This window comes from Chiloscyllium punctatum, chromosome 6, assembly GCF_047496795.1.
Source record: "Chiloscyllium punctatum isolate Juve2018m chromosome 6, sChiPun1.3, whole genome shotgun sequence".
Taxonomy (NCBI): domain Eukaryota; kingdom Metazoa; phylum Chordata; class Chondrichthyes; order Orectolobiformes; family Hemiscylliidae; genus Chiloscyllium; species Chiloscyllium punctatum.
The window spans coordinates 74810678-74838547 of record NC_092744.1 but is presented as its reverse complement, the minus strand read 5'-3'; the positions used below and the strand labels follow the sequence as shown (position 1 = coordinate 74838547).

At 41.3% G+C, this 27870-nt stretch overlaps 1 protein-coding gene across 5 annotated transcripts in view; it reads right to left on the bottom strand.

Moving 5' to 3' along the window:
- Positions 1 to 27870, bottom strand: part of LOC140479079 (diacylglycerol kinase delta-like) — a 149982-nt gene that overhangs the window by 13906 nt on the left and 108206 nt on the right. For all 5 annotated transcript variants that reach the window (XM_072572931.1, XM_072572929.1, XM_072572930.1 and 2 more), the window contains 10 exons: positions 26389 to 26488; positions 23885 to 23995; positions 21685 to 21781; positions 16894 to 17001; positions 16187 to 16300; positions 11478 to 11612; positions 10549 to 10703; positions 8788 to 8899; positions 4855 to 4947; positions 1825 to 1944 (listed from right to left, as the gene is read on the bottom strand). In XM_072572931.1, coding sequence (XP_072429032.1) covers positions 1825 to 1944; positions 4855 to 4947; positions 8788 to 8899; positions 10549 to 10703; positions 11478 to 11612; positions 16187 to 16300; positions 16894 to 17001; positions 21685 to 21781; positions 23885 to 23995; positions 26389 to 26488 — 1145 coding nt within the window. The remainder of the gene's footprint in view (positions 1 to 1824; positions 1945 to 4854; positions 4948 to 8787; positions 8900 to 10548; positions 10704 to 11477; positions 11613 to 16186; positions 16301 to 16893; positions 17002 to 21684; positions 21782 to 23884; positions 23996 to 26388; positions 26489 to 27870) is intronic.

Genomic DNA, 27870 nt, shown 5'->3' with positions numbered 1-27870 from the left:
AAGGCCGAGAACTCTCAACCTATACTTGTACGACCTACTCTCCATTCCAGGCAACATCCTGGTAAATCTTCTCTGCACCCTCTCCAACGCTTCCACATCTTTCCTAAAGTGAGGCGACCAGAACTGCACACAGTACTCCAACTGTGGCCTAACCAAAGTCCTGTACAGCTGCAACATCACTTCACGACTCTTGAATTCAATCCCTCTGCTAATGAACGATAATACTCCATAGGCCTTCTTACAAACTCTATCCACCTGAGTGGCAACCTTCAAAGATCTATGTACATAGACCCCAAGATCCCTCTGTTCCTCCACCTGACTAAGAACCCTACCATTAACCCTGTATTCCGCATTCTTATTTGTCCTTCCAAAATGGACAACCTCACACTTGGCAGGGTTGAACTCCATCTGCCACTCCTCAGCCCAGCTCTGCATCATATCTAAGTCCCTCTGCAGCCGACAACAGCCCTCCTCACTGTCCACAACTCCACCTATCTTCGTATCATCTGCAAATTTACTGACCCATCCTTCGACTCCCTCATCTAAGTCATTAATAAAAATTACAAACAGCAGAGGACCCAGAACTGATCCCTGCGGAACTCCACTTGTAACTGGGCTCCAGGCTGAATATTTACCATCTACCACCACTCTCTGCCTTCGACCGGTTAGCCAGTTTTCTATCCAACTGGCCAAATTTCCCTCTATCCCATGCCTCCTGACTTTCCGCATAAGCCTACCATAGGGAACCTTATCAAATGCCTTACTAAAATCCATGTACACTACATCCACTGCTCTACCCTCATCCACATGCTTGGTCACCTCCTCGAAGAATTCAATAAGACTTGTAAGGCAAGACCTACCCTTCACAAATCCGTGCTGGCTGTCCCTAATCAAGCAGTGTCTTTCCAGATACTCGTAAATCCTATCCCTCAGTACCCTTTCCATTACTTTGCCTACCACAGAAGTAAGACTAACTGGCCTGTAATTCCCAGGGTTATCCCTATTCCCTTTTTTGAACAGGGGCACAACATTCGCTACTCTCCAGTCCCCTGGTACCACCCCCGTTGCCAGTGAAGACGAGAAGATCATTGCCAACGGTACTGCAATTTCCTCTCTTGCTTCCCACATAATCCTAGGATATATCCCGTCAGGCCCAGGGGACTTGTCTATCCTCAAGTTGTTCAAACTGTCCAACACATCTTCCTTCCTAACAGGTATCTCTTCTAGCTTAACAGTCCGTTTCACACTCTCCTCTTCAACAATAAGGCTTATTAGGAAAAAGCAGGAAAGTAGAATTGCAGCCAAGGTGAGACCAGCCCTGATTGTATTAAATGGTGAAATAGACTTAAGGAACTAAATTGCCTACTCCTGCTTCAAATTCTTATGGACTGAAGCATCTGGTCACCATCCATTTGGAGTCAATTTGATTAGATTAGATTAGATTACCTACAGTGCGGAAACAGGCCCTTTGGCCCAACAAGTCCACACCGACCCTCCGAAGAGTAACTCACCCAGACCCATTACCCTACATTCACCCCTGACTAATGTACTACGGGCGGAAACCGGAGCACCTGGAGGAAACCCACGCAGACACGGAGAGAATGTGCAAACTTCACACAGCAAAATCTCAATTAGCAATTTGATAAACTCATTTATTAATGAGTTTTAGATCATTCTGACCAAGGAAGACAAAACTGTATTTCTGGAAAATCAGCACCTTCAAGAGGGAAAGGAAAGAAATGGCAAAAAAGCAGATACCATCTAACATGTGCCAATCTACAAATTGTTCATTTAGTAAAGTCCTTTGTAAGTTTGCAAACTTACCTCGTCATCACTTGGTTCAATGAGCTGACACAGCCAAGGAATCTCTGCTAGTTTCCGAAGTTGCAAGTCCACATTAGCCAGAGCCCCAGTGAGTTCATCCTTCTGAGGGGGATCCAACTGCTGCAGCCAGAAAGGAAAGCATATAGCAGCATGCTTAGCAGTAGTCACATAAAAACAAACTCTAGCATAATACATGCATGTGCAATTTGATGTACTTTCTCTCTTGTGTTTTATGATGTTTAAAGATCAGAAGTGAACGACTCAGCAGTTATGGTCTCTGGGTTTCAGACAGCTAGCGTCTGGGAGTAGTACAGGATACCTAATCTGATGCATGTGAAATTGCCACAAAACCGGGTTTGATTTCACATTCAGTAAGGATTCCAATTTGCTCTGAATCAAAAACGCTTTTCAACCCATCGACATTAGATATTAGTGTTGTATTTTTGTAAGATGAACAAGGGCAAGTCTTACATAGTAAGTGGGAGGACCCTGGGAAGTATTGTAGAATAGAGAGATCTAGAGGTTCAGGTATACATTTCATTGAAAGTCTCATCACAGGTAGACAGAGTGGTAAAAAAGGCATTTTGAATGCTTGCCTTCCTTGCTCAGACCATTGATTTAGGAGTTGGGATGTAATGTTATGGTTGTACTGGATGCTGTTGAGGCCACTTTTGGAGTACTGTGGACAGTTCTGGTTGCCCTGCTATAGGAAGGATATTACTAAATTGGTGAGGGTGCAGAAAAGATTTACAAGGATGTTGCCAGGATTGGAGAGTTTGAGTGAAAGAAGAGGCTGGATAAGCTCGGAACTTTTTTTTACTGGAGCGTAGGAGGCTGAAGGGTGACGTTATCGATGTTTATAAAGTCATGAGCGGCATAGATAAGGTGAATAGCAAAGGTCCTTTCCCTAGGCTGTGGGAGTTCAAAACTAGGGAACATATTTTTAAGGTGAGAGGAGAAAGATTCAAAAGGGACCTAAGGGGCAACGTTTGCATACAGAGGGTGGTTCATATGCGTAATGAACTGCCAGAGGAAGTGGTAGACAGAGGTTTAGTTACAACATTTAAGAGACATTTGGATAGGTACATGAATAGGAAAGATTTAGAAGAATTTGGCCCAAGTGCAAATGAGACTAATTTAGTTTGGGAAACTTGGTCAGCATGAACAGGTTGGACTGAACGGTCTGCTTCTGTGCTGTATGATTTACCTTCTTGAATTGCTGAAAACTATGCGGCACAGGGACACCCACAACTCTGTTTAGAAAAGAATTCTGGATTTTTACCCAGGGACACTGAAGGAAAAGCTATGTAGTTCCATGTCAGGATCGTATTTGGCTTGGAGGGAAATGTGCAAGTAGTGATATACCCCTGTATCTGCAGCCTTGTCTTCCTAGGTGGTAGAGGTTCGAACTTGCAAAGTACTATCTGAGGAGCACTGGGCATTTGCTGCAGTGCATCTTGTAAATGTTGTACACTACTGCCACCAGTCTCTGCATTGGTGGACAAGAAATAGTGGACGGTGTGCCAATCAGGCAAGCTTTGTCCTGAGCTCCTTGAGTGTTGTTGAAGTTGCACTCACCCCAGCAAGCAGAGATTATTGCATCACACTCCTGATTTGTACCTTGTGCTTTGCAGACAGTAAGGGGAATATCAGAAAGTGAGTTATTCATCACTGAATTCACAGTTCTTATCATGCTCTTGTGGCTACAGTATTTATATGGCTCGTCCAGCTCAATTTGGTCAATGGTAATCCTTAGGATTTTGATACTGGGGTGATAGTAATGGCATTGAATGAGAAAGGGAGACTGCTAGACTCTCTCTTATTAGCGATGGTTATTGCCTGGCACACGTGCCATGAACATGACTTGTCACTTATCAGTCCAAGTCTAGTTGTTGTCCAGGTTTTGAGGCTTTTGGACATGCGCTGCTTCTACACTGGAGGAATTACACAAGGTGCTGAAATCCAACAGCGATTTTCCTGGGATTGCGATGATTGAGCTACTTACAACTACAATCATCTTCCTTTCTTCTAGGTGTGATTCTAATTCCCAGTGTGCGCTCAGCCACACAGTCTCATTCAAGGCAGAGGGGAAAGTGATAGATATGGCCTCAGTTCTTTGAAAAAGGGAATGGGGAAATCATGCAGGTTTCCTGCTTCTAACTGCTGTCCAGTTATCACCATTGAAAGATGAAAGCACAGGCATTGTGCATGCAGCTGTGTTCAGTCTTGTTTGAGAGTTTCTGCATGGTCAAATTCCCTGCTGATATCTGAGATTAGCATCACATGTTTAAGGGTGAATAAACCATTTGGGTGAAGCATTGTAAGATTGGCAAGACATTTAGAACTGTTACCCCAGCAAATATTACTGCCTTCAGGAGAGATGCAAACAGCAAATAAAGAAATCATATCACAGAAAGGCATTCACTGGTCAGACGTACAAATCTTCTGTAAAAATCTTCTTTAAGTTTGTATCAGCTAAATAACAAAATCATGTGGTGATTTACTGCTTTATTCCAAAGATTTAGTTCTACCTCTAAATCACAGAATTCACCTGACACTTCAAACCTTAGAATGTTGTAACTGCGTAATGACAAATCTGTTAAATTCCCATTAATGCAGAGTCTAAAACAAATATATAAATCAAATTCTCCAAACCATTCTGGATTTAATTACTCCTAGAATCAACGATTCTACATTTAATCTACCCAAATCCCTCAACTGAATTCTAGCCTGCATCTTATTCCCAGGTATCTGATATGCTGCACGCTGATGATTGGAATACTTTGACTAGATTCCAACCTATAACCCATTTGAATATTTGCTATTCTACATGTAAATTTTTCAGATTGCTCAGTTACTTTCCAGCCTATAATGCACTGTACCTTTGGAACTCTTCAATTTGCCATTAGTAAGCAACTTATTCCATTACAGTACATATAAACTACTGAGACACTTCAAATAGCTGTTAACCTGTGTTATTCTGCATAGCAAATGAGGCTCAGTTTTTTTTTTATTTAGCTCTTTTCTTACCAGAGACATTTTGCCTGCCAGAAGAAGCTCTGTCTCGTTGTGTAAAGCTTTCCCATTGTTGACCATTTCCATCACTAGGCTGCAACTCAGGCCCTTCGGAGAAAATCATAAGATGGGAGTCACTTTAAATCTGCAGCAGGTCTTGGAAGGTTGCTGGACAGTGATGTCATTAATGCCACACATCACTTCACATCAGCTCACAGTGAAACCAAGAAATCACTCAAAAACATACAACAATATCTTGTGCTGATGAACTACCTTCTGCACACTAAACATTTCTAAGGTCCATCACAGAGAAAAAACCAAACATCCATTTGTAATAAAAGTCAGGGGAGGTGATTACTTAGTCAAAGAGAGATTTTGAGGAGACTTTTCAAAAAGAGTAATGCGATAGTAAGACAAAGAGCTTTCAAACAAACCTAAAGGAGCAATGGCTGAAAAAGGTGAAGGCGTTTTTTCTGAGTGGAGAATGCAAAAGAAGCTAAATTTGAAGGCTGGGATTTCAGAGCCAGGACATGAGGCTGGAGAAGGTTCTAACGGTCAGTTTCAATGAGCTGGGGTGTAGGACTCAGGAAGGTTGCAGCGATTAGGTAGGAGAGATGATATAGCATTTTGCAAACATGGGTGAAAACGCTGAATTTAATGCATTAGGTGTGTGGTTCCAATGGAGATTTGTAGGGATGGGCATGATGGATGAGCTAAACTTGATCCAAAGCAGGCCATAATCAGAGCAGCCATGATCCTACTGAATGATGTAACATTTGGTTTGGTGGGCCAAGAGGACTATTTCTGCTCCTATTACTTACATTCTTATACTTTTAATTTTTTTGCAATTGATGTTACATGGAACTTGGGAGACTGGCAACAAGGACAGTGGAGAATTAGGACCTGCCTTTGATATCGAGTCACTCTCTGTATCCCTTGATCCATGCAGAAAGACATATTTTGCGCAGCCTCACTTCCTACTTTTCCCTCAGTTGTTAGGGGACTCACCCCGTTTATTTGACAGAGGTAAGTGCAGCTTTCACATTGAAACGCTTGCAAAACATCAAAGCAGGAACAAGGTAACCAATGTTTGCGATATTCAATTCTTGTTAGCTGGCAGTTTCGGGCATAAGGTTTCTTTGTGCAAATTTGAAAGCAGCAGGGTATTATTATTTTAGACCAGACCTTTGAGATCTGATCAAGTATTTTTTCTGCATTCCTACTGATTTCCTCTGAAAGATCAAGCTCTGGTGCCTCAGTCAACGGGTCATAATGCATTTGTCCATCTAGATACTGCTTGGTTCAAGGATGATCAGCAAGATAGAATACTAAAACTAAATTGGATGCTGTCTTTACTCATCATATCATACAAATATTACCAGCAACATTCATGAGAAAAAAACAATTGATCCCATCAAGAGTCCACTCATTTCTAAATCCAGCCTTCTGTTACCATAATTCACTGAAGCCTATTCCATTCATATTTTAGCTGCCCCGTCAGCAGTCATTTCATTTCTTCATGGCATCATTGAGGTACAATGTCTCTACCTCTATTCTCAATGGGGAGATTATTTTAAGCATTTCCTACTCTTGTGGGCTTTGCTGCTGACATTTATTGCCAAACTCAAATTACCCTGCAGAAAGTGGAGTTGCACTGCTTCCTTGAATTGCTGTAGTCCTTGGGGAGTAAGTGCAATACTGTGTAATCGCAGTGCTGTCAGAAAGGACAGGATGTCCAGGACATCAACCCAGCAACAATAACAAAACAGTGATGTGATTCCAAGTCAGGATGGTGTGCGGCTTAAAGGGCAACATGCAAGCGGTGGTGTTTCTAAGCATCTGCATCTCCTTCCAAGTGGTAAAGATCATGGGCTTCAATCGTGCTGTTGGAGGGGACTTCATGAGGTACTACAGTGTATCATATAGATGATATGATGCATTGTTGTAGATGAATATCGAATGTGGGAGATGGAGTCCCACACAAGTAAGCTACTGAGTCCTGAAATGTGTTGAATATCGTCAGTGTTGTTGGAGTTGCACTCATCCAGGCAAGTGGAGAGTATTCCAATACACGCCTAACTTGTGCCTTGTAGATGGAAAACAGGCATTGCAATAGTAGGACGTGAATTACTCACTGCAGAATTCCAAACCTCTGATTTGCCACTGTGTTTTTATGGTTGGTTCAGATCAGTTTCAGTTTAATGGCAACTATCCAGGACATTGACAGTGATGGGTTCAACAATGGCGAGGGCACTGAATATCAAGGGGCAATTCTTAGATTCAATTTTGGTGGAGATGGTCATTGTCTGTAACCTTGTGGTACAAAAGCTATTTGCCACTTGTCAGCTCAAGCTTGGATTTTGTCCAGATCATGTTACATATGGATACCAACTGCTATAATATCAGAGATATTGTGAATGGTGTTAAATATTCTGCAATTATCAGTGAGCCTTCCCACTTCTGACATAATGATGCAGGGAAGGTGATTGATGAAGCAACTCAAGAGGTCTGTTCAGTTTTCAGTGTACAGATGAGAATTCTGTGAGATTAGCAGCTTCAGTCCAGATTGCGCACCATTCCTGGCTCTGTGATTACGTGGAATGTAAAATCTAGTGGTATCTTCAAATCCATCCTGGACTTGATGTCACCGTGTCTCTGCAATTTCCTCCATTCACTTTTGCCAAGCAGCCCTACTTTCCCTTTAGCAGCATTCACTTCAGTTGCCTCAGGTTTCTGCTTCAATCCCTCTGCTTCTCTCCCTCTTTTGTAAATTATAAAAGGACGCATTAGGAGGTTACTGGATTAGTGGTGCTGGAAGAGCACAGCAGTTCAGGCAGCATCCAACGAGCAGCTCGTTGGATGCTGCCTGAACTGCTGTGCTCTTCCAGCACCACTAATCCAGTATTTGATTTTCAGCATCTGCAGTCATTGTTTTTACCTTTTTGCATTAGGAGGTTAGTTTAAGATAGAGCTTCGTCGTTGGTTAGGCAGCAGAAAACACAGAGTAAGGGTAAAGGGGCGGGGGGGGGGGGGGGCGGGGGGGTGTCTGCTGATTGAAGGAGTCAAGAATTATAGCACACAGACCAGAAAATGAACATAAGACCACAGCCAGTTCAACCATTATCTTGTTGAATGGTGCAGCATATTGAAAGGCCTAAATGACATACTCCCAAGTCCTATTTTCCTGTGATATGAGGAAGTGAGAATCCACCTAGTTTAGATTCAAGTAAAACAAGAGTCTTCATAAGATCTTGTCCGTTTTATTGCAATGAGTTTTGGATACCCCCTTGGAAAATAATATATTGCCTTAATGCAAATTAGAATGGCAGTGCAAATTGTGTCTTGGCTTGATCTGGCTGCGGCTAAGAATACCCATACAGAGTCTAGACCAGTTATAGATGAATTCCTTAAAAACTGAAAGAACTGCAGATGCTGTAAATCAGAGACAAAAATATAAATTGCTGGAAAAGCTCAGCGGATCTGGCAGCATCTATGGAGAGAAATCAGAGTTAATGTTTTGGGTCGAGTGCTGAGGAAGGGTAATTTCTGTCATTCTGATTTCTCTCCTCAGATGCTGCCAGACCTGCTGAGCTTTTCCAGCAATTTCGACTTTTGTCCTTGGAAACGGAGTCTGGCTCAGCTACTGATCTGTATAGGTTAGCACAGTTGGCTGGATTGTGATGCAGAGTAATGCCAACAATATGTGTTCAACTCCTTCCATTGATCATCATGAAAGACTGTACTTCTCAACCTCTCTGCTCATCTGAGCTGTGTTAACACTCAGCTTAAACCCCCAGCAGTCATCAATTTCTAATGTAAGAGCAGCTCTATGGTCTGGGAAGGCTACAGTGACTTGATCTTTCACCTTTCAATCTGTATGGACTATCCAATCTGTCTGTTTGGAGAGTCACATCCCCACTGATCACAGATTTCACCACCATTTCTTACCTCAGTTGTTTTTGACTTTGCGTAAACTTTGTCCATGGATTTGGCACTGGCATTTACTGCATGTGCAAGCTCCTGCTCCATGGTATGATGCAGTTGTGCTGTCTCCCGAATCCTGGATCAAGGGAAGAGGAAAAATTGAAGGAACAAAAAAAAGGGAGAATGTCAGCTAACGGATTAGCAGAATGGAAGTCAGAGATTTTGAGAAGATATTTGGTGTGATGACGCTGCTCCTTTAACAAGGTTATGTTGTCCTTGTTTTTTTTCCAATGCGATTGTAAAGACACAGGTTCTGAGGTGTCTAGGTTTGAAGGGTTTTCGGGCCAATTTGATTATAGTTAACATATGTTGCCTCAGGCAAAACGCCTTCAAGTTTTAAGAACACTTGAACAATGAAAGGGAGTGATCAGTTCTCCCAGCTCAGCTTTTCTCTGGTTTGGTTTGGTTTGGTTTGAGCAAGCAATCAGTTGTGAAAATGCTGGTTCCAAAGAAGCAGGTCCATGCTGATCCTTTTCCCCTGACATTTCTCCTGTAAGAACTTGTATTGGATTTTTCCTTTTTTTTCAAACAGGCGTGTACGGGGATTGTTGCAAGTGTTTGGAATAACATCATTAAGTTGGGATAATCTGTTGGGTTTTCATGTAGGTTAAGTTATTCTACATTCTGTTCTCTTTAGTTTGCGTTTCATTCAGTAATCTTGCAAATAAATGCTGTTTTGTTTAAAATGAAGCGGTTGGGCCAGCTGCATCACTCCTGGAATATTAACTTACACCCGCTTAAAACACCTGGAAAAGTTAGTGTCTGGGCTACTTTCTTGAAATGTTTTAAGGGGGTCTGGCTCAGTCCATAACTTTGGGAAATGTAAAGCAGAGTAATGAATGCAAGGTCGGCCAAAATGGGGTTGCTCCATGGTGAAGACAGTAAAGGGGATAAGCATTTTTCTGGACTGAGAGTTTGCTGCCAAGTCAGCCAAATCCAAAAACTTACCAGAAAATAACAACAAAGCACAAGGTCAGGATCAAAGGAAGAAACCTGGTGCTGATTGACCTATATGACCAGGGGCTTAAATGGGTGCACGCTGGATGGGAGCCACCATTTCCCCATCAACCATACAGCCGTTACCTCTTACCCTGACCTCTATAACTACAGTATTAAAAAAACAGCTTATAACTCTGACTTTATCCGAAGTAACATGATGCCCTTTACAACATTAAATAGACAACTTATAATTCTTAATTGGTTCTCCACAATATATCATGTAACTGACAGGCAGTTCTTCAACTCCCCTTTGTAATGTAAACATTGGCATTGAGTGTCACAGGTATGATTACAGAGTTTTAAAAAATTTATTTGACTGTGGAATGAAAAGTTTATGGCTCTCGTATCCCCAGCTCTATTTCAATTAGCCTATCGTACTGCCCAATGTGGCATAATAAGTCGTGTTTAACTTTAGTTGGAGATTCGTCCCCCACTTTAGTATGTCGATGGTTCAAAATAAACCAACTCTTTCATCATCAGGCAGTGGTCAGTATACGATGTTACACAAGGTCTAGAATTTGAGGCCTTCCCAGACTCTTGCCCCTAAAGCAGAGTCTCAGCGTGAAATGCCAACCCTTGGCTCTCCAGCTTGAAGAAAGACACATGGACTCAATGGATCAAATGACCATCTTCTGTGTCTCTATGATTGTATGATGTTAAAAGTTTTGCCAGATAACAAATCAGATAGATCAGTGTCGGGGATTGGTCTTCTGCTGACTCTCGTACCTGTGGATGAGTGTTCCAGCCGCTCGGCCAAATTGATTGATCTCAGCAGCTTCCTCTTCTGAAACTATCTCAGGTTGCAAGGCATGTTGAGAGGATGGGCGAGGTAGTTCACATTTCTGCTTGTCTTCCCAAGACTTGAGGGTACTCTCAAAAGCCTGTGGCATGAGAATACCCAATCACAATATGTGATTAACATTAAAAGCCATCCTCCCACAAAATCATTTAACCAAATCCAAACTACAATTGCATAAGCATGGTTGGACAATAAGAAATTGCAGCAATCCTTGTAATATTGGTGTGCCTGCAGTTTCTGTCTCCCAATTCATCATGATATTGCAAGTTTTGCATTTTCACCTGGTGTCACAGTTCAAAGTTTAATAAGTGTTTCAGAAAAAAACACCAAGCACCATACCACAAAATAAACTTCAGGAGATAATTGATTGAAAACATCAGATTAAGGCAGATGTTAAAATCTGATTCCATACATAAGATACTTTTCTATGTATCGATGTATTTATTAGATGTTTCTATGCGGTCAGGCAAAAGCTTTGAAGCTAGGATTTTCAATCAACAAACAAAGATATGTGTAATTTTAGTGTGTCATTTCAAATGTGGACTGGAGTGTGCTATGATCACTGATGGGGATCATCTACTCAATACCAATACAGTGATACTTTGGGTCCATGGGCCCTTACTGAACGATTTCCTTTACACCTAAGGAATGGAACATTTTTGATGTACTGGTTAGTTTCTCATTTAAACCTGTTGTAAGTATTAGTCACGCTCCATATTTCGTACTTAAACCCATTGGTTCACCAATGTTCTTTAGGGAAGGAAATTTGTTGTCCTTATCTGGTCTGGTCTACACGTGATTCCAGCATCCACACCCCACGAACTGATAAAAAAAACACATTCGAGCTGATACGTACCCTATCCCTGGTTAGCATCTGTGCACGGTTCTTGTGAATGATTTTGATGTAGCCAGGGGACTGGATCCAGGCTTCTCCATCCACTTGCACCGGTACTCCTTCATCACCGAGGATTGTGATCTTTACGGCACGACACTAGAGGCAGAAGTGGGACAAAAAAAAGTCCTTAGGTAAAGCAGGAGCCTAAATTGCACCAAAGGCTGATTTACAATTTGCCAAGTCTTGCATTCACACTTACATGTGCTCTGTTAAAGAGCACATTAAGCCATTTTACATATTGCTATTACCTAGCAAACAGACGGCTTCACAGCACTTGAGATAAAAAAGCAAAAGTACTGAGGAGATTAATCTGCTTCTGCTGTCGAAATCTATGAATAAACAATCACATTCTCAGCTTTAGCAGCTGCATTCTTTCTTATCTTAGCTTATTTGCTGTCAGGATGTGAGTAACAGTGGGAAAATTAATTATTTCTAACCTCTAGTTACCTTGAGAATTTCCACCCCAATTCAGAGTGCACTGAGTTAACAATGCAATATGGGTCTTAATTTACATGTAGGTAAAAACAATGACTGCAGATGCTGAAAACCAAATACTGGATTAGTGGTGCTGGAAGAGCACAGCAGTTCAGGCAGCATCCAACGAGCAGCGAAATCGACGTTTCGGGCAAAAGCCCTTCATCAGGAATAACTTAATTTACACGTAGGCCACCGGTGAATCAACTGGATTTTACAACTATTCTACAGGTTTAATGTTCACTTTATTTTTTGGGTTCTACTCCACAATTCCAATTCCGATTCCATTTCCTATACCATTGCTCTAACTATACAAGCAGTGGCTTGTGTTTCACAGTTATAGTACAGGTGGCTTTTTACTTAAGCTTTACCCTTCAGTCTGGAGCCTGCTTGCATTGCCAGCTCTGTAACTTGGGGTTTTATTGACAGTATTCTATGTTTTCTTGACAGGTTGTTTGGAATCAGTAACTACTTACATAAGGAACAATCTCTGACTGACTTTTCTTTCTTTAGAAGTTGGCTAGTGTATAAATATAACAGTGAATTTATTGGTGAAAAATGAGTCATGAGAATGGAATGTGAGGTGTAGAGTTTACCCCGATATATAGTGGAGTTTTGAGGTTGTATTGCCCCAACTTATGTTTGTGGGGTTACATAAATAAGATTTTGCAGAATTGCTACAGTACAGGAGGCGGCTATTTGGCCCATTGTGTCAACACCATCTCTCTGAATGAGCATTATAACTTAGTGCCAAATTCTTGCCTTTCCAACTGAACCTGAATAGTGTTTTTATTTAAATAATCATCCAGTGCCCTCTTGAAAGCCTCAAATGAACCTGCCTCCACCACGCATCCAGGTAGCATTTCAGACCCTAAGTACTTGTTGTGTGAAAAAAGATGTTCCTCAATCACATTTGCTTCTTTCGCAAATTACCTTATATTTGAATCCTCTTGTTCATAATCATGCTATAAGATGGAAAAAATTGCTCCCGATTGTGGGCGGCACGGTGGCACAGTGGTTAGCACTGCTGCCTCACAGCGCCAGAGACCCGGGTTCAATTCCCGCCTCAGGCGACTCTCTGTGTGGAGTTTGCACATTCTCCCCGTGTCTGCGTGGGTTTCCTCTGGGTGCTCCGGTTTCCTCCCACAGTCCAAAGATGTGCAAGTCAGGTGAATTGGCCATGCTAAATTGCCCGTAGTGTTAGGTAAGGGGTAGATGTAGATGTAGGGGTATGGGTGGGTTGCGCTTCAGCGGGGCGGTGTGGACTTGTTGGGCCGAAGGGCCTGTTTCCACACTGTAAGTAATCTAATCTAATCCACTTTACCCAGTCTCCTGATGATTTTGAAAACTTCTTTCAAATCTCTTCTCAGCCTTTTTCTCTCCAAGGAAAACAGTCAATTTCTCTAATCTATCTTCATAACTTAAGTTTCTCTGCCTGGAAACATTCTCTTAAATCTATTCTGCATACTCTTCAATGTTTTCACATCCTTCCCAAATATGGTGCCTCCAACTTCATACAATATTCCAGCTGAGCTCTGACTTAGACAAATTCAGCTTAACCTCCTTGGTCTTGCACACTATAGGCTTATTAACACCACAAATATTTTAAGAAAATTCACTCATGGGATGTGCCTGTCACTCGCTGACTATGACTCATCCCTACTTACCCTTGAAAAAGTGATGGTGAGCAGTCTGTGGAATGCTGTTATCATTTGGTGTAGATAGAGCCACAATGTCAAGGCTAACGGTATGCGAGGTGAAGGAATGGTGATATATTACCAAGTTAGCATGATGTAGAGGTGTAGGAGCAGTGCTCCAAAAGCTGGTGTTTTCAGATAAACCTGTTGGACTATAACCTGATATTGTGTGACTTTTGACTACTTCAGCACTGTGAGTAGCTTGAATAGAAAACCGCAAGTAGCAATGTTCCTACATGTCTGCTGCTCTTGTCCTTTTAAATGATAGGAAGGAGTTGTCTAAGGAGCTTTGCTGAATTTTTGCATTGCACGTTATAAACAGAACACACTGCTGCAACTGTGCATCAGTGATGGAGGCAGTGAATGCTTATTCATGTACTGCCAATCAAGCAGCTGCCTTGTCCTGGATTATTGCGAGCTTCTTGAGTATTTTTGGTGTTGCACTCATCCAGACTGGTAGATTCATCCTGTAAGGAGTATTCTATCACATTTCTGACTTGTGACATGTAGATGGTGGACAGGCTTTGGGGAGTCAGGAAATGAGTTATTTGTTGTCGCATTCTTAACTTCTGACCATTGACCTCTTGTATTCACAGTATTTACATGGCTAGTTTGTTCAGTTTCTAGTCAATAGTAACCCCCAGACTGCTGGGGGATTCAGTGATGGTAATGTCATTGACTGTCAAAGGCTGATGATTAAATTCTTGCTGGAGATTGTCATTGCCTGGCATTTGCGTGGCACAAATGTTACTGCCTCTTGTCAGCCCAAGCCTGAACAATGTCCAGATCTTGAGGCAGTTGGGCATGCAGTATCTGAGCAGAACAAATGGGGATGAACATTATGAAATCATCACTGAACATTCCCACTCCTGACCTTGTGATGGAAGGAAAGTTACTGATGAAGCTGCTGAAAATGGTTAGGCCAGATTTGTTCCGGAATTGAGGTGATTGACCTCCAAAAACCACAATCTTCTGCCTTTGTGCCCGGTTTATCTCCAACTAGCAGAGAGATGTCCCCCCAAATTGTCACTGATCCCAGTTCTGCTAAGGCTCCTGGATGCCACACTCAGACCTTGATGTTAAGGGCAGTCACTTTCACCTGACCTCTGGAATTCAGCTCTTCACCCCATGTTTGAATCAAGGCTATCATAAACTAAGGAGCTGAGGCCCTTGCAGAACCCAAACTGAGTCAGTGAGCAGGTTATTGTGAAGCAAGTGTTGCCTGATAGCATTGCTGATGATACCTCCCATCACTTCAGTGATGGAAAGTAGATTGATAAATGGAGTGGTAAATAGAGTGGTAAATGGCCAGGCTGAATTTGCTCTGCTTTGTTTGTACAGAATATTCCCTACCAATTTTTCACATGGTCAGGGAGATGCCAGTGCTTTAGGTGCACTGGACCAGCTTAGATGTGTGACAATTTCCAGAGCACATCTCTTCAGTACCATTGTCCGACCACTGCCATTGTCAATGATCTTTTGCAGTTAATCAGTGTCCTCCTCACCGTTTACAATGCATCTAACTTCTGCATCAACCACAAACTTGGAAATTGCCCCCAGTATACCAAGATTGAAAACATTAACATATATCAGCAAAAGCAGAGGTCCCAGAACTGAACTCTGTGGAACTTCACTACAAACCTTTCTCCAGCCTGAAAAATAAACATAAATCATTACTGGTTGTTTCTCATCCATCAGTCAGTTTTGTATCCATGGTGCTGCTATCTTGATTATTATTTGTTATTCATTGTGTCTAAGAATTGTGTTTCACTTGGGGACCATTAAAGCTATGATCTGTGGTACTTGCAAAATGTGGGATATGGAGGTTTCTGGAATAGTTTTGTGAAGAAAGAATCACAAAATGCTTGGAGAGTAAGTGCCAAACCATAGAACAGGACAGGATTCCATAGTCAAGGCAGTCGCATGAACCTTTGGAGCTACAACCGAGATTCTGAATAATTTACTACTTTCCAAATACAGAGTAGTTGCAAAAGATTTTGTTGAGTAAAAGAATACTGCCAAAAGTCACATTTAATGTTAGAATAAATGATTTTGAAATAAGTGAGATTCTTCAGAGGAAGGTTTGCGCATCAACAGATAGATTGAAGAACAGAACTAACAGGGTATTGATTTTGGGGTTGCCTTCAGTGTTTCAAGTTTCAATGTAGTGAGACTTGAAAGTTAAATTTGTAACTAGAAAGTGGCGCAGAGGAACCTACTGGAATTCACAGAACATTGGGACCAGTTACAAATCCTGACACTTGGGGGTTCAGTACTGAGGTGTACCTACTCTCCACAGAGTGCAATAATTCAAAAAGGAGGCTCACCTTTTCAAACACAGTTAGGGATTGGCATTAAACACTGACTTAGCCAGTGGTAGCCTTCTTGATGGCACAATAAAGTTGTGAGCAAAGGAGTCAAAATATTTGTCAGGATATAAGAGGAAGAAAACATAAGGGAAAGAAAGGAAGCAAATGGGTAAGGGATGTGCTCTCTTACTTGAGCAATTCGATGGTGTTGAAGGTTGATAACTCGTGAGACCGCCATCTGCATACTGCCAAACACAGCAACTACCTCGAGGATCTTATCATCAAAAGAAGGGGCAGTAAAAATCTGCAGAATAAAGAATCAACAAAAGTTAACAATGATGTCAGCATATAAGAAAGAGTGTGCTTCATTACTTTCTGAATACAAATATTCAGCTCTGTAATTTCTATTTCACCCCGCAGCAAAAGGAACACTGTGCCTGTAATCTCATCAAGCTGGGAAGATTGTGGCATAGTTGCAGTGTCACTGGTCTAGTAACCCAGAAGGCCAGGTAAATATTTGGAGGTACTATTTCAAATCTCACCAGGGCAACTGGGGGAATTCAAATTCTATTAATAAAATCTGGATTCGAAAGTTTGTCATCTATAATGATGATCATGAAACTATTATTGATTTTTGCAAAAACACATTGGTTCACTAATGCCCTTTAGGAAATCTGCTATCCCTACATGGACTGGCCTACATGACTCAGGACTCACAGTGATGTGGCTGACTCTTAGCTGCTTTCTGAGATCACCTAACAAACCACTTTGTTCAAGGACAATTAGGAATGGACAATAAATGCTGGTTTTGTCAACGATACCTAAATTCGATTTCAGACGAAAGGAAGCCATTGCACTCATTTTTATTTAATACAAACTCTTTTAAGTTGCACTTACATCATCTTCCTTGGTTCCACCCCAGAAGTTGGTGCCACCTGCATAGCTGGGGATATTTAGTACTGCAATGCCCTGCAGGCTTGGCAAAGGGATGCGCTGTCCATCACACTGCACAACAGGATGAAAGAAACATTAGCACAAGGCAAACAGCAATATGAACACAAAATACTGTCAATAACCCATTATGAAATTATCTGTGTCAGTACGAATAGAACTCCAGCAAAAAGATACAGGAAAGTTGGTGGTATGTCTACCTGCCTGAGCCCAATGCATATAATCACTCAGTGATGGTAATAAGGAAAGACACAGATTAGTGGGCAAACAAACAATGAACAAGTACTAATGGTGAAATATACTGCCAGATGTTTAGAAACAAAAGATGACAGTCCAGTGGGTCAGGCAGGGTACTTTCACACTGGGGATCTGCTCAAGATATTCCTATCATTCAAACAGGCTAATTCTGATTTATATCATTACTCCATTTACCTCCTTTGTTCCATACCCATTGATCCCAAGAAAAAGCTATCAATATCAATGTTGAAAATTTCAGTTGACTCGTATCCAGCTTTTTGGAGAGAGAGTTTTATCACCTCTCACATGGAAAATTTGTTTCCTGATTTCACTTAAATGGCCTAGATCAGATTTTAAGGATAGATTCTCTTAGAGTCATGCAGCAAGCAATCATCGCCCACACCGATCAGACATCCCAATTTTACCTAGCGCCATTTTCTAGCATTTGGCCCTTATCCCCCTAAACCCTTCCTATTCATATACCCATCCAGATACTTTTCAAATATTGTAACTATACCAGCTTTCAACACTTTCTTTGGCAGCTCATTCTACACATACACCGCCCTCTCCATGAGGTGCAGGTCCTTTTTAAGTCTTTCCCCTCTCACCTTAAACCTATGCCCTCTAGTTTTGGACTTCCCAACCGTGGGAAAAAGACCTTGGCTGGTCGGTCCCATCCAAGCCCCTTAAGATTTTATAAACTTCAATAAGATTACCCCTCAGTCTGCAATGCTTCAGGGAAAAAGACTCCAGCCTATTCAGCCTCTCCCTATCTCTCAAACCTTCTAGTCCCAACAACATCCACCAAAGATCTTTTCTGCACCCTCTCAAGTTTAACAATATCCTTCCTATAGAAGTGTGACTAGAATTGTACACAATATTCTAAAAGTGGCCTAACCAATGTCCTGTTTAGTCACAATCTGACCTCCTACTTCCTATACATAATGTTCTGACCAAATAAGGCAAGCATGCCAAATGCCTTTATCATCACCCAATCTACTGCGACTCCACTTTCAAGGAACTATGAACCTGCACTCCAAGGTCTCTTTATTCAGCAACACTCCCCAGGGACCTACCATTAATTATAAAAGTCCTGCCCTGGTTTGCCTTACAAAATACAATACCTCACATTTATCTCAATTAAACTCCATCTACCACTGCAATCATAATTAACAATCTTCCTCATTCTGCAAAACAAGCTACAAGGCAGTCAAAAGCACATAAATTTACATAATCCGATCTTAAAAGTTAAGACATAGTTCCATTCAAATCTATTTTAGATGGAATACACAGCAGAAATAAGTTATTCTGTCCAATCAGTCTACACTGGCCTTTATTCCACTGAAGCTGACTTTAATAACAATGCAATGTCTTTCGTAAGTAAAGTGCACATCATGAATAAACACTGTACTGAGTCAAGCATGTAGAAGTTCATGAAACAACAGCCTCCATTTTGAACGGTACATTACAGGCTCAAAATATCTGTTTCAGAATATCTGCATCTTCAACAGTGACCCAAACCTGCCTGCAATTCCTGTGGCTACCAGTATTTGTTTTGACTCTCTTTCTGCAATCTTTGTATTGAGTTTGGGAGCAATGATCAGTATATCATGCTGAGGGTTGATTAGATTAGACAGTATGGAAACAGGCCCTTCGGTCCAACAAGTCCACACCGACTCTCCGCAGAGTAACCCACCCATTTCCCTCTGCATCTAATGCAGATTAGATTCTGCATTAATGCATCTAACACTATGGGCAATTTAACATGGCCAATTCACCTGACCTGTACATTTTTGGACTGTGGGAGGAAACCCACGCAGACACAGGGAGAACGTGCAAACTCCACACAGACTGTCATCCGAGGTTAGAATCGAACCTGGGACCCTGGTGCTGCAAGGCAGCAGTGTTAACCACTGAGCCACCGTGCCGCAGTATTTTGTTCCAGGTTTGATTCTTAGAGTTAGCTAGTTTCAAAGAACTATCAGTAAGCTCGTATTAGAATCAGCCACGGAGGCCTTGGGTTAGGGAAGGGAACAGTGGTCAGGGTTCCCACTTCGGAGCACTGCACAATGACTCCTGTGGAAAGGTATTGTAATACCAAATGAAGAACAGTTTGAACTCAGGTGTGACTCGTTTGACTTTTAAAGGATTTTAACTGTATTTGTAACAGACACAGCAACTAAAATAATACAGTCCACACAGCCAACCATTAATAATTACAGCAGTGTATTTTAAAACACATGACATAATCTCAAAATGATGATGATGTTGTACACTGTAGTAACTGGATACATGTCAAAGTCCAATTTTCTCTTCTCCTCTTCCAAAGCTGTTTACATTTAAGGCAATTTTGCGTGCATGTTGTTTGCCTCAACTAAATAATAATTCTTCAGGAGCACATGGTTCAGCTATTCAATGCTTTATTCAGCTCAGTCACGAGGCTTTAATAGAAATAAATTAGACTTACTGAAACACTATAAATTCTCAATTATTGCACATTAATGTGTTGTACTTGTGAGTTACAGTGGCAATTCACGTTGCCTTATTTATCATAAATCATGAATGCAGTATCAAAATAATTTGCATACATAACAAATTTATCATTCGCAAAATCCAACTCGAAGTTGTGAAATGGAGCTCGCACTTGAAACATTTTTCTTTATGAGTAACACAAAAATTTTAGTTTGGATATTTAACGGAACTAGTGGAACTAATCTGACCTTTACAAAATCCATCTTACAGCAGTTCAGATATGTGGTTTCATTATCTGAATACAGTCAAGTTAATGTCAATGTACTGTGCCTTACAATGATATTAAATGCAAATTTGAATTGGTTTCTTTTCAAGAAAATGATAGCATATTGTGAAGATGAATGAGATAACCAGGAAACAATCTTAAGATTCAGCCATCAACAATACCGGTGAATCAAGAAAAGTATATGTGAAGAGACATTTGAACAGTCAGCAGAATCATCAATATCCTTCAGGTAGTGAGATGCAAACCGTTCACTACATGTTTGTTTTTGCACCTGACCTAGGAGTCAGGTCCTCCCACTAAAGTAGTTTCCCTGCATTAATGGATTAATTTCTGATTTTTAGCATCCCATTTAGACCACTCCTCATCCATTTAAACTGTGTATGTATCAACCAAATTTATACAACTTGTCCACATAACATAATTTTCTTTTAGCCCTAGTACTGTTTTTATGAATCTTTCCCCCCAACACTGCAGAGCCAAAATATCTTTCCTGAGGTTCAGCACCAAAAGTTGAATGCATTAATCCAAATGGGGTGAGACAGTCAGACTAGGTAACACAAAGTTAGAAAGTGCCTTTTCACACAATGGCACTTTGTAATACAGCAGGCTACATATCAGACTGTCACCACTGGAACTTGAATTCAAATCTAGCCCTGGATTGCTGGTATATCACTCTACATCACAGTACTGTGCTGGAATCCTAGATTTAAAAATCTTTGTGTAATCCACGTTCAGTTAGCGCAAATGTGAGACCGTAGGATAAAGCGTCCCTCAATCCCGCCACAAAGACTCTTCCTCAGCAAGGTAACAAGTAAAGGACAATCACTATAGGCAGTGAAATTCATATGTGTATCATACATACACAGGTGAGATCTGACAAGTATAGATGGACCCTCTCGTTGTGTCTAACTCATGCTCTAACTAATTAGAAGTACATGATAGAACAATGGATAGCGAGTTTTGCTCTCTAATGGTATATCAGATGGCACAGATACCTGACAGTGTTGAAACAGGCCCTTTAGCCCAACAAGTCCACACAGACCCTTCGAAGAGTATCCCACCCAGACTCATTCCCCTATCCTATTACCCCACATTTCTCCTGACTAATGCACCTAATCTACACATCCCTGATCACAATGGACAATTTAGCATGGCCAATTCACCTAACCTGCACATCTTTGAGCTGTGGGAGTAAACCGGAGCACCCGGAGGAAACCCACGCAGACACGGAGAGAATGTGCAAACTCCAGACAGCAAAATCTCAATTAGCAATTTGATAAACTGATTTGTGAATGAGTTTTAGATCATTCTGACCAAGGAAGAAATAGTGCCCAGGCCACAAGAGAACTTCTTCAAATAATGTCAAGAAATCTTTTAGATCCATTTAAGCTGTCAGAAAGGACCTGCATTTAATGTCTCATCTGAAAGATAGCAGCCCTCAGGACTGCACCAAAAACAGCCCAGATTGCGTACTCTAAACCCCAACTCAAACATCAAATCTCTGAATTAGAACTGAGTGTTGTGGCTGGGCAAAACTCATTTAGAGATCCAAAATGGGAAAATGCAGAGTGGGAGCTGGATGATATCTGACTCATGCTGTCCACTAGGCAGAAGTCCTCAGCACAATGTTTAGTCCACCAGCTCTAACATCCCTTATATGAAGATTAATTTGAAATACATTATTCAAGAAGGTCACCAAGGTCAGATGTTCAAGAGTTGGTGAAAGTAAATGAAATGCCCACCTCCAATAGTACTTTCTGCTCGAGGTTTTTGTAGGTTCTATGCAGCAACTCCTTAGTTCCGAGAACCCCATACCACATCATGTTTTTTGTACGACTCCTGAGGAAATACTATAAAAAGTTAAATACAGTTCAAGGAGACACCAAGCATCAAAACCAAATTCCATCACTTCTCACTTGTATAGCCAGTTCATATTGAACCAGTGGTCAATAAAACAAGTTATATTGCTGGGTATGAGCTATCTAGTATGCAGCTATGCCACCCATCAATAATGACCGACTGGTTACTGCTGAAACCCAACATATTGACAGTCAACCCCAAATCCCAGGCATTCTAACAGTCAACCCCAAATCCCAGGCATACTGACAGTTAACACTGAAACCTGGGCATACTGACAGTCAAAGCACATCCCAGACATATTGACAGTCAACACTACATCCCAGGTATACTGACAGTTGACCTGAATCTGTGGCATACTGCTCATCAACACTGCATCTGAAATAACCTGTCTGTCAACATCTGTTCCCCATGCAGACTGCCAGTCAATGCCGGGTGCAAGTAATGCTGCAGTAAATACTGAATATAGAGCTGATCTGTTAGGACAGAAACTGGTGAAGTCTTGGGCAGAATAATTAGCTATAGTATCAAGAATATGGAAATTTGTTGGGGTTTGGTGGATAGATGGAGGCTTGAAGTAGGAGAGGAATTGTGAAGCATAATGAAAGGATAATCTGTTACAGAGTCTGGGTGGAGTTGGACAGAAAAAAAAAAATTGATAAAGGAAGATTTAGAGATGCAGCATAAGTAAGGTGTTCGACAAGGTTCCCCATTGGATACTGATTAGCAAGGTTAGATCTCATGGAATACAGGGAGAACTAGCCATTTGGATACAGAACTGGCTCAAAGGTAGAAGACAGAGGGTGGTGGTGGAGGACTGCTTTTCAGAAGGGAGGCCTGTGACTAGTGGAGTGCCACAGGGATCATTGCTAGGTCCACTACTTTTTGTCATATATATAATGATTTGGATGTAAGCATAAGAGGTACAGTTAGTAAATTTGCAGATGACACCAACATTGGAGGTATAGTGTACACCGAAGAAGGTTATCTCAGATTACAACGGGACTGTATCAGCTGGGCAAATGGACTGAGGAGTGACAGATGGAGTTTAATTTCGATAAACGCAAGGTGCTGCATTTTGGGAAAGCAAATCTTAGCGGGACTTATACACTTATTGGCAAAGTCCTAGGGAGTGTTGCTGAACAAAGAGACCTTGGAGTGCAGGTTCATAGCTCCTTGAAAGTGGAGTTGCAGTTAGATAGGATAGTGAAGAAGGCGTTTGGTATGCTTTCTTTTATTGGTCAGAGTATTGAGTACAGGAGTTGGAAGGTCATGTTGTGGCTGTACAGGACATTGTTGCTGCCACTTTTGGAATACTGCCTGCAATTCTGGTCTCCTTCGTATCGGAAAGATGTTGTGAAACTTGAAAGGATTCAGAAAAAATTTACAAGGAGGTTGCCAGGGTTGAAGGATTTGAGCTGTAGGGAGATGTTGAATAGTCTGGGGCTGTTTTCCCTGGAGCGTCGGAGGCTGAGGAGTGACCTTATAAAGGTTTACAAAATCATGAGGGGCATGGATAGGATAAATAGACCAAGTCTTTTCTCCGGGGTGGGGGAGTCCAAATCGAGAGGCCATATTTTTAGGGTGAGAGCAGAAAGATATAAAAGAGATCTAAGGGGCAACTTTTTCATGCAGAGGGTGGTACATGTATGGAAGGAGCTGCCAGAGGAAGTGGTGGAGGCTGGTACAATTACAACATTTAAAAGGCATCTGGATGGGTATATGAATAGGAAGGGTTTGGAGGGATATGGACAAGGTGGGACTAGATTTGGTTGGGATATCTGGTTGGGATGGACGGGTTGGATGGAAGGGTCTATTCCATGCTGTACATCTCTATGACTCTAAGTGGAACTGGAAATTCTTGGATTTAATCTGATGAGCAATGTAGGAATTTGAAGCACACTTAGCTCGAATGTGTCTGCCAAATTCAGACTTTGGGCTTCTTTTCTGATGTCAATGACCCTCTCTTTGTGCATTTTGAAAGGTGAACTTTGGTGGGAAAGGGTTAAACCAGCAGCTTTTGGAGTAGTGACAAAATGGCCATTTCTTTCAGGACAGCACTCTATTGATTACTGGTTTTCTCACCTGCATTTTTCTGGATGTTCATCCCGTTTGTTGTTGAAATCAAGAGAAATTTTTGCATCCAGTCCAATACCAAAGTAATTGTTCATTACACATTTTTCCGTATACCCATTTCTGAAGAACAAAATAAATTAAACTTAGCCTCTTGCATCGCAGATTCAAACAGAGAAAAGAACCACCATTTCAATTAATTTTACCTTGGAAAGGTATATTCATCAAATCATCACCAGATAATGGCACTATTTACCAGCAAAGTGCACAACAAAGTGACATTTCCAACTAGAAGATGCTATTAGAGAGTTGGATGCACAATACGATAACTTTGAACTGCAAATTGCCTACAACCAGAGATTTGCACTACAACCAGAAGACTCTTCAAGACAGGAAGGCACCTGATCAGGAATCTACTTCAAATAGTCGTCCTCTGACCAGCTGAGTTGTGGTCTCCAAAAATACATCCAGTGTAGAGAAGGATTTCCAATGAGGAAACTGGGTAGTGTTACAGAACAGAGGCCAAGGGGGTTGGGTACATAATTCTTTGAAACTTACATTACAGGTGGACAGGGTGTTTAAGAAGGTGTTTAACAAGCTTGCCTTCATTGCTCAGACCTTCGGAGTACAGGTGTTGAGACGTTCTATGATGAGCTTCTATAGGACATTGGTGAGGCCTCTTCTGGTGTACTTTGTGCAGTTCTGGTCGCCTGCTATAGCAAGGATATTATTAAACTGGAGAGGGTTCAGAAAAGATTTACTATGATGTTTCTGGGAATGGACGGTTTGAGTCAAAAAAGTAGGTTGGGACTTGTTGTACACTGGAGCATAGGAGGTTTATACAATCATGAGGGGCATGGATAAGGTGAATAGCAAGAGTCTTTACACTATGTGGGGAAGTTCAAAACTAGGGGGCATTTTTTTAAGCTGAGAGGCAAAAGATTTAAAAAGGAAATGAGAGGCAACATTTTTACACAGAAAGTGGTTTGTGTGTGGAATGAATTGCCAGAGGAAGTGGTGGATGCAGGTACAGTTACAACATCTAAGAGGTATTTGGATAAGCATGTGATTAGGAAAGGTTTGGAGGGATATGGGCCAAGTGCGGGCAAGTGGACTAGTTAGGCCGAAGAGTCTGTTTCATGTTACATTATTCTATTACCAGAGACTGAGGGCTGCTTTTACAGACTCCAGTTAAGCTGGGTTACAAATGCAATCACAGTAAACAATCTTTGTACTCCAGATCTCTTGATGGATAATGCTCTTTTATAAGGTTTCAAGAAATAGAACTGATACTCTGAGAAATGAGGAGTGATATTGGGAGGGATGCATTGGAACGTAGTTTAGGAATGAGCTTAAAATGAAACATAATAATAAAAACAATCTTACATGGATCAATATCTCAGTTTAACATATTTTGATGGGTTATACAAGTCAAGATACCTGGGGTTTGTTACTTAAGCAGTAGTGACATCTGAAAAGGCTTTGATACATGTTTAACAAATGGATTTTAAAAAGAAAATCTATTTCAACACTTGCCAATGTTTTTGTTGCTTTAAAACGTTTTTCAGAATTTTTTTTTACTTGCATTCCAACAACTGACCTAAAGGGGGAGCTAGTTGCTTACTGACAGTTGCCATTCAACACTCTTGCCACCAAGACCAGTGGGAACCACTCTGGTGAGATTGCCTAGTCCAGCTCCCTCACTGCCCTGATGGTAGATACTCAGCCTATGTCTGCTGCCTGCTTCATGCAGCTCAGATGGAGTACGACCTAAAAAGTGTGATGGCCACATCTCTGGCCTTTCTAATTTAATGAACTGGGAATTAGAAAGGAATTTTGTTCCAGCAAATTTACCTTGCCTTCTTGAAAGTTTTAACTCATCCGAAGTACAGATCCAGTAGCAATAATAGCCCTCGAGTACCCATCTTGCTTGACTATCATTTTCACCTCAAACTTTCAACAACTGGAAGCAAGAACAACTGAGAGGGACATGTGAGTGAGCTTTAGTCTGAATCTAACTAGTACTGATCTGCAGGTGTCTGAATGGACAGGTATAGATGGAGGGTTCTGAAGCGAGGTCCTTGACCTGAAACACGGAATCTGTTTCTTTCTCCACGGAAGCTGCCAGATTTCAGCATTCCTAGCACTTCACTTTTCTCTAATGTCAAGTATCTACAGTATTTTGCTTTTGCTGACGACAAGTAACTTTAATCTGTAATGAACATGTACTATATATGATCCTGAAATATCAGATGGGACAATGTCAAGACAACCTAAATCTTAAGCTAATTAGAGCTTTACTTATCCTGGAACAGCCTGTTCTCGTACACTATAAAGATCACATTTTCTTCGCACTTATTATTTACTTTGATCAGCATTAACAGAAATCACAACAAATAAGATCTAAAATAAACCAAAGGAATGATTTAGAACCAGATTGAAACACCTTGAATAAATGCACAGCAGAAGGATACATTAAGAGGTAAACAAAAACAGTGATTGCTCATGGTACATACAGAATATCAGGTTCCGGGTTCACAGTATCAGCATGGACAAATAACATTTTGCTGATGACAGATCCGCCAGCCAAGGAAGCAGCCAATCCAGCTCTTAAACCTGATGGGAGGTGCAGAGGACAGGGAGTAAGTGGTGAAATCAATATTGTAAGCGCTAGCCAGCGCAAAACAGAATCAACTACACCCCCACCTGAATAAAAGGAAAGTTCCCAAGTTAACATTGCTGAGTCCAGTATGAAAACAGTGTTCAGATCCTCAGCCCCTTTTCCCCACATTTTCTGACACACAGTGTCTCAGATGATGATGTCAGGTGTTGAACTGTGAAAGGCAAGAGTTAAAATAGAAACAGTTTGCAGACTACCACATGAGAAGGAAGGTATCCAAAAAATATGTTCAAGCTTCTCAATAAGTAAATGTTACAACTTTCAAAACATCAGTGTTTCCTACTTTTGCATTATACTTGGGACAGGCCTTGCAGGAATTCTGGCTCATTACTGAAGTGATAATCTCATTCCTGGCTATCTCACTACTCGTTCTACAACTCTGAAACAGTCAATAACCTGTTTCGCTGTTCAACAGTTGCCACCATAAACCATAAAGTGCAATCAATAACTGTAAGGTAAAATTAGTGATTGTAAAGTTCAGTCATTGGCCTAGAAGTTGGGAGTCAGGAGCCCAGAAGATGCAGCCACAAATCATAAGTACAGTCAGTAATGATAAAGGGGCAGTCAATAACTTTAAAGGATAGTCAGTTACAGCATAAGTCTAGACTGTGAATGACAACTGAACATGTGTTTGCTTTTCCTACACCAAAAATACAACCAGACCACTATAGTTCGCAGTAAAGGTTACCAGATTGTTATCAGCTGGAATGTTGTCTTTTTTATTCTGTGAATTTGGTGTTCTCAAATCTCTGGCTAGGATAGGCTAGTCACCTTGAGAAGATGGTGATGAGCTGTATCTTGAACTGCAGCAACCCTGAGTTGTAGGTAGATACACAGTGCTGTTAGGGAGAGTTCCAGGATTTTTGACTCAGTGACAATGAAGGAATGGTTATATAGTACCAAGTCAGGATTGTATGTCATCAGGCCGAACTTCAGTTTTCTGCCTAATTCCCATAACCCTATAACCCGTTACAAACTAAAAATGTCCAAAAAATCCTCCCCAAATTTATTCAGTGTCCCAGTGTATACCACATCCCTGGGTAGTGAATTCCACAGATTCAACACCTTTTGAGAGAAGAAATTCATCCTTATCTGTTTTAAATCTGACACCTGTCAGTTAAAATTATGACCTCTCGACGTGGTTAGATGTGTGATTCTTCTGGGACACTTTGTCTAGGTCCACAGCATTGAGTGCCTTCAGCTACTTCTTGATGTCACATGGAGTGTATGGAGTTGGTTGAAGAACAGCATCTCTGATAATGGGGACATTAGGTGGAGCCTGAGATGGATCATTTCATTCGACAAGCCTGGCTGAAGA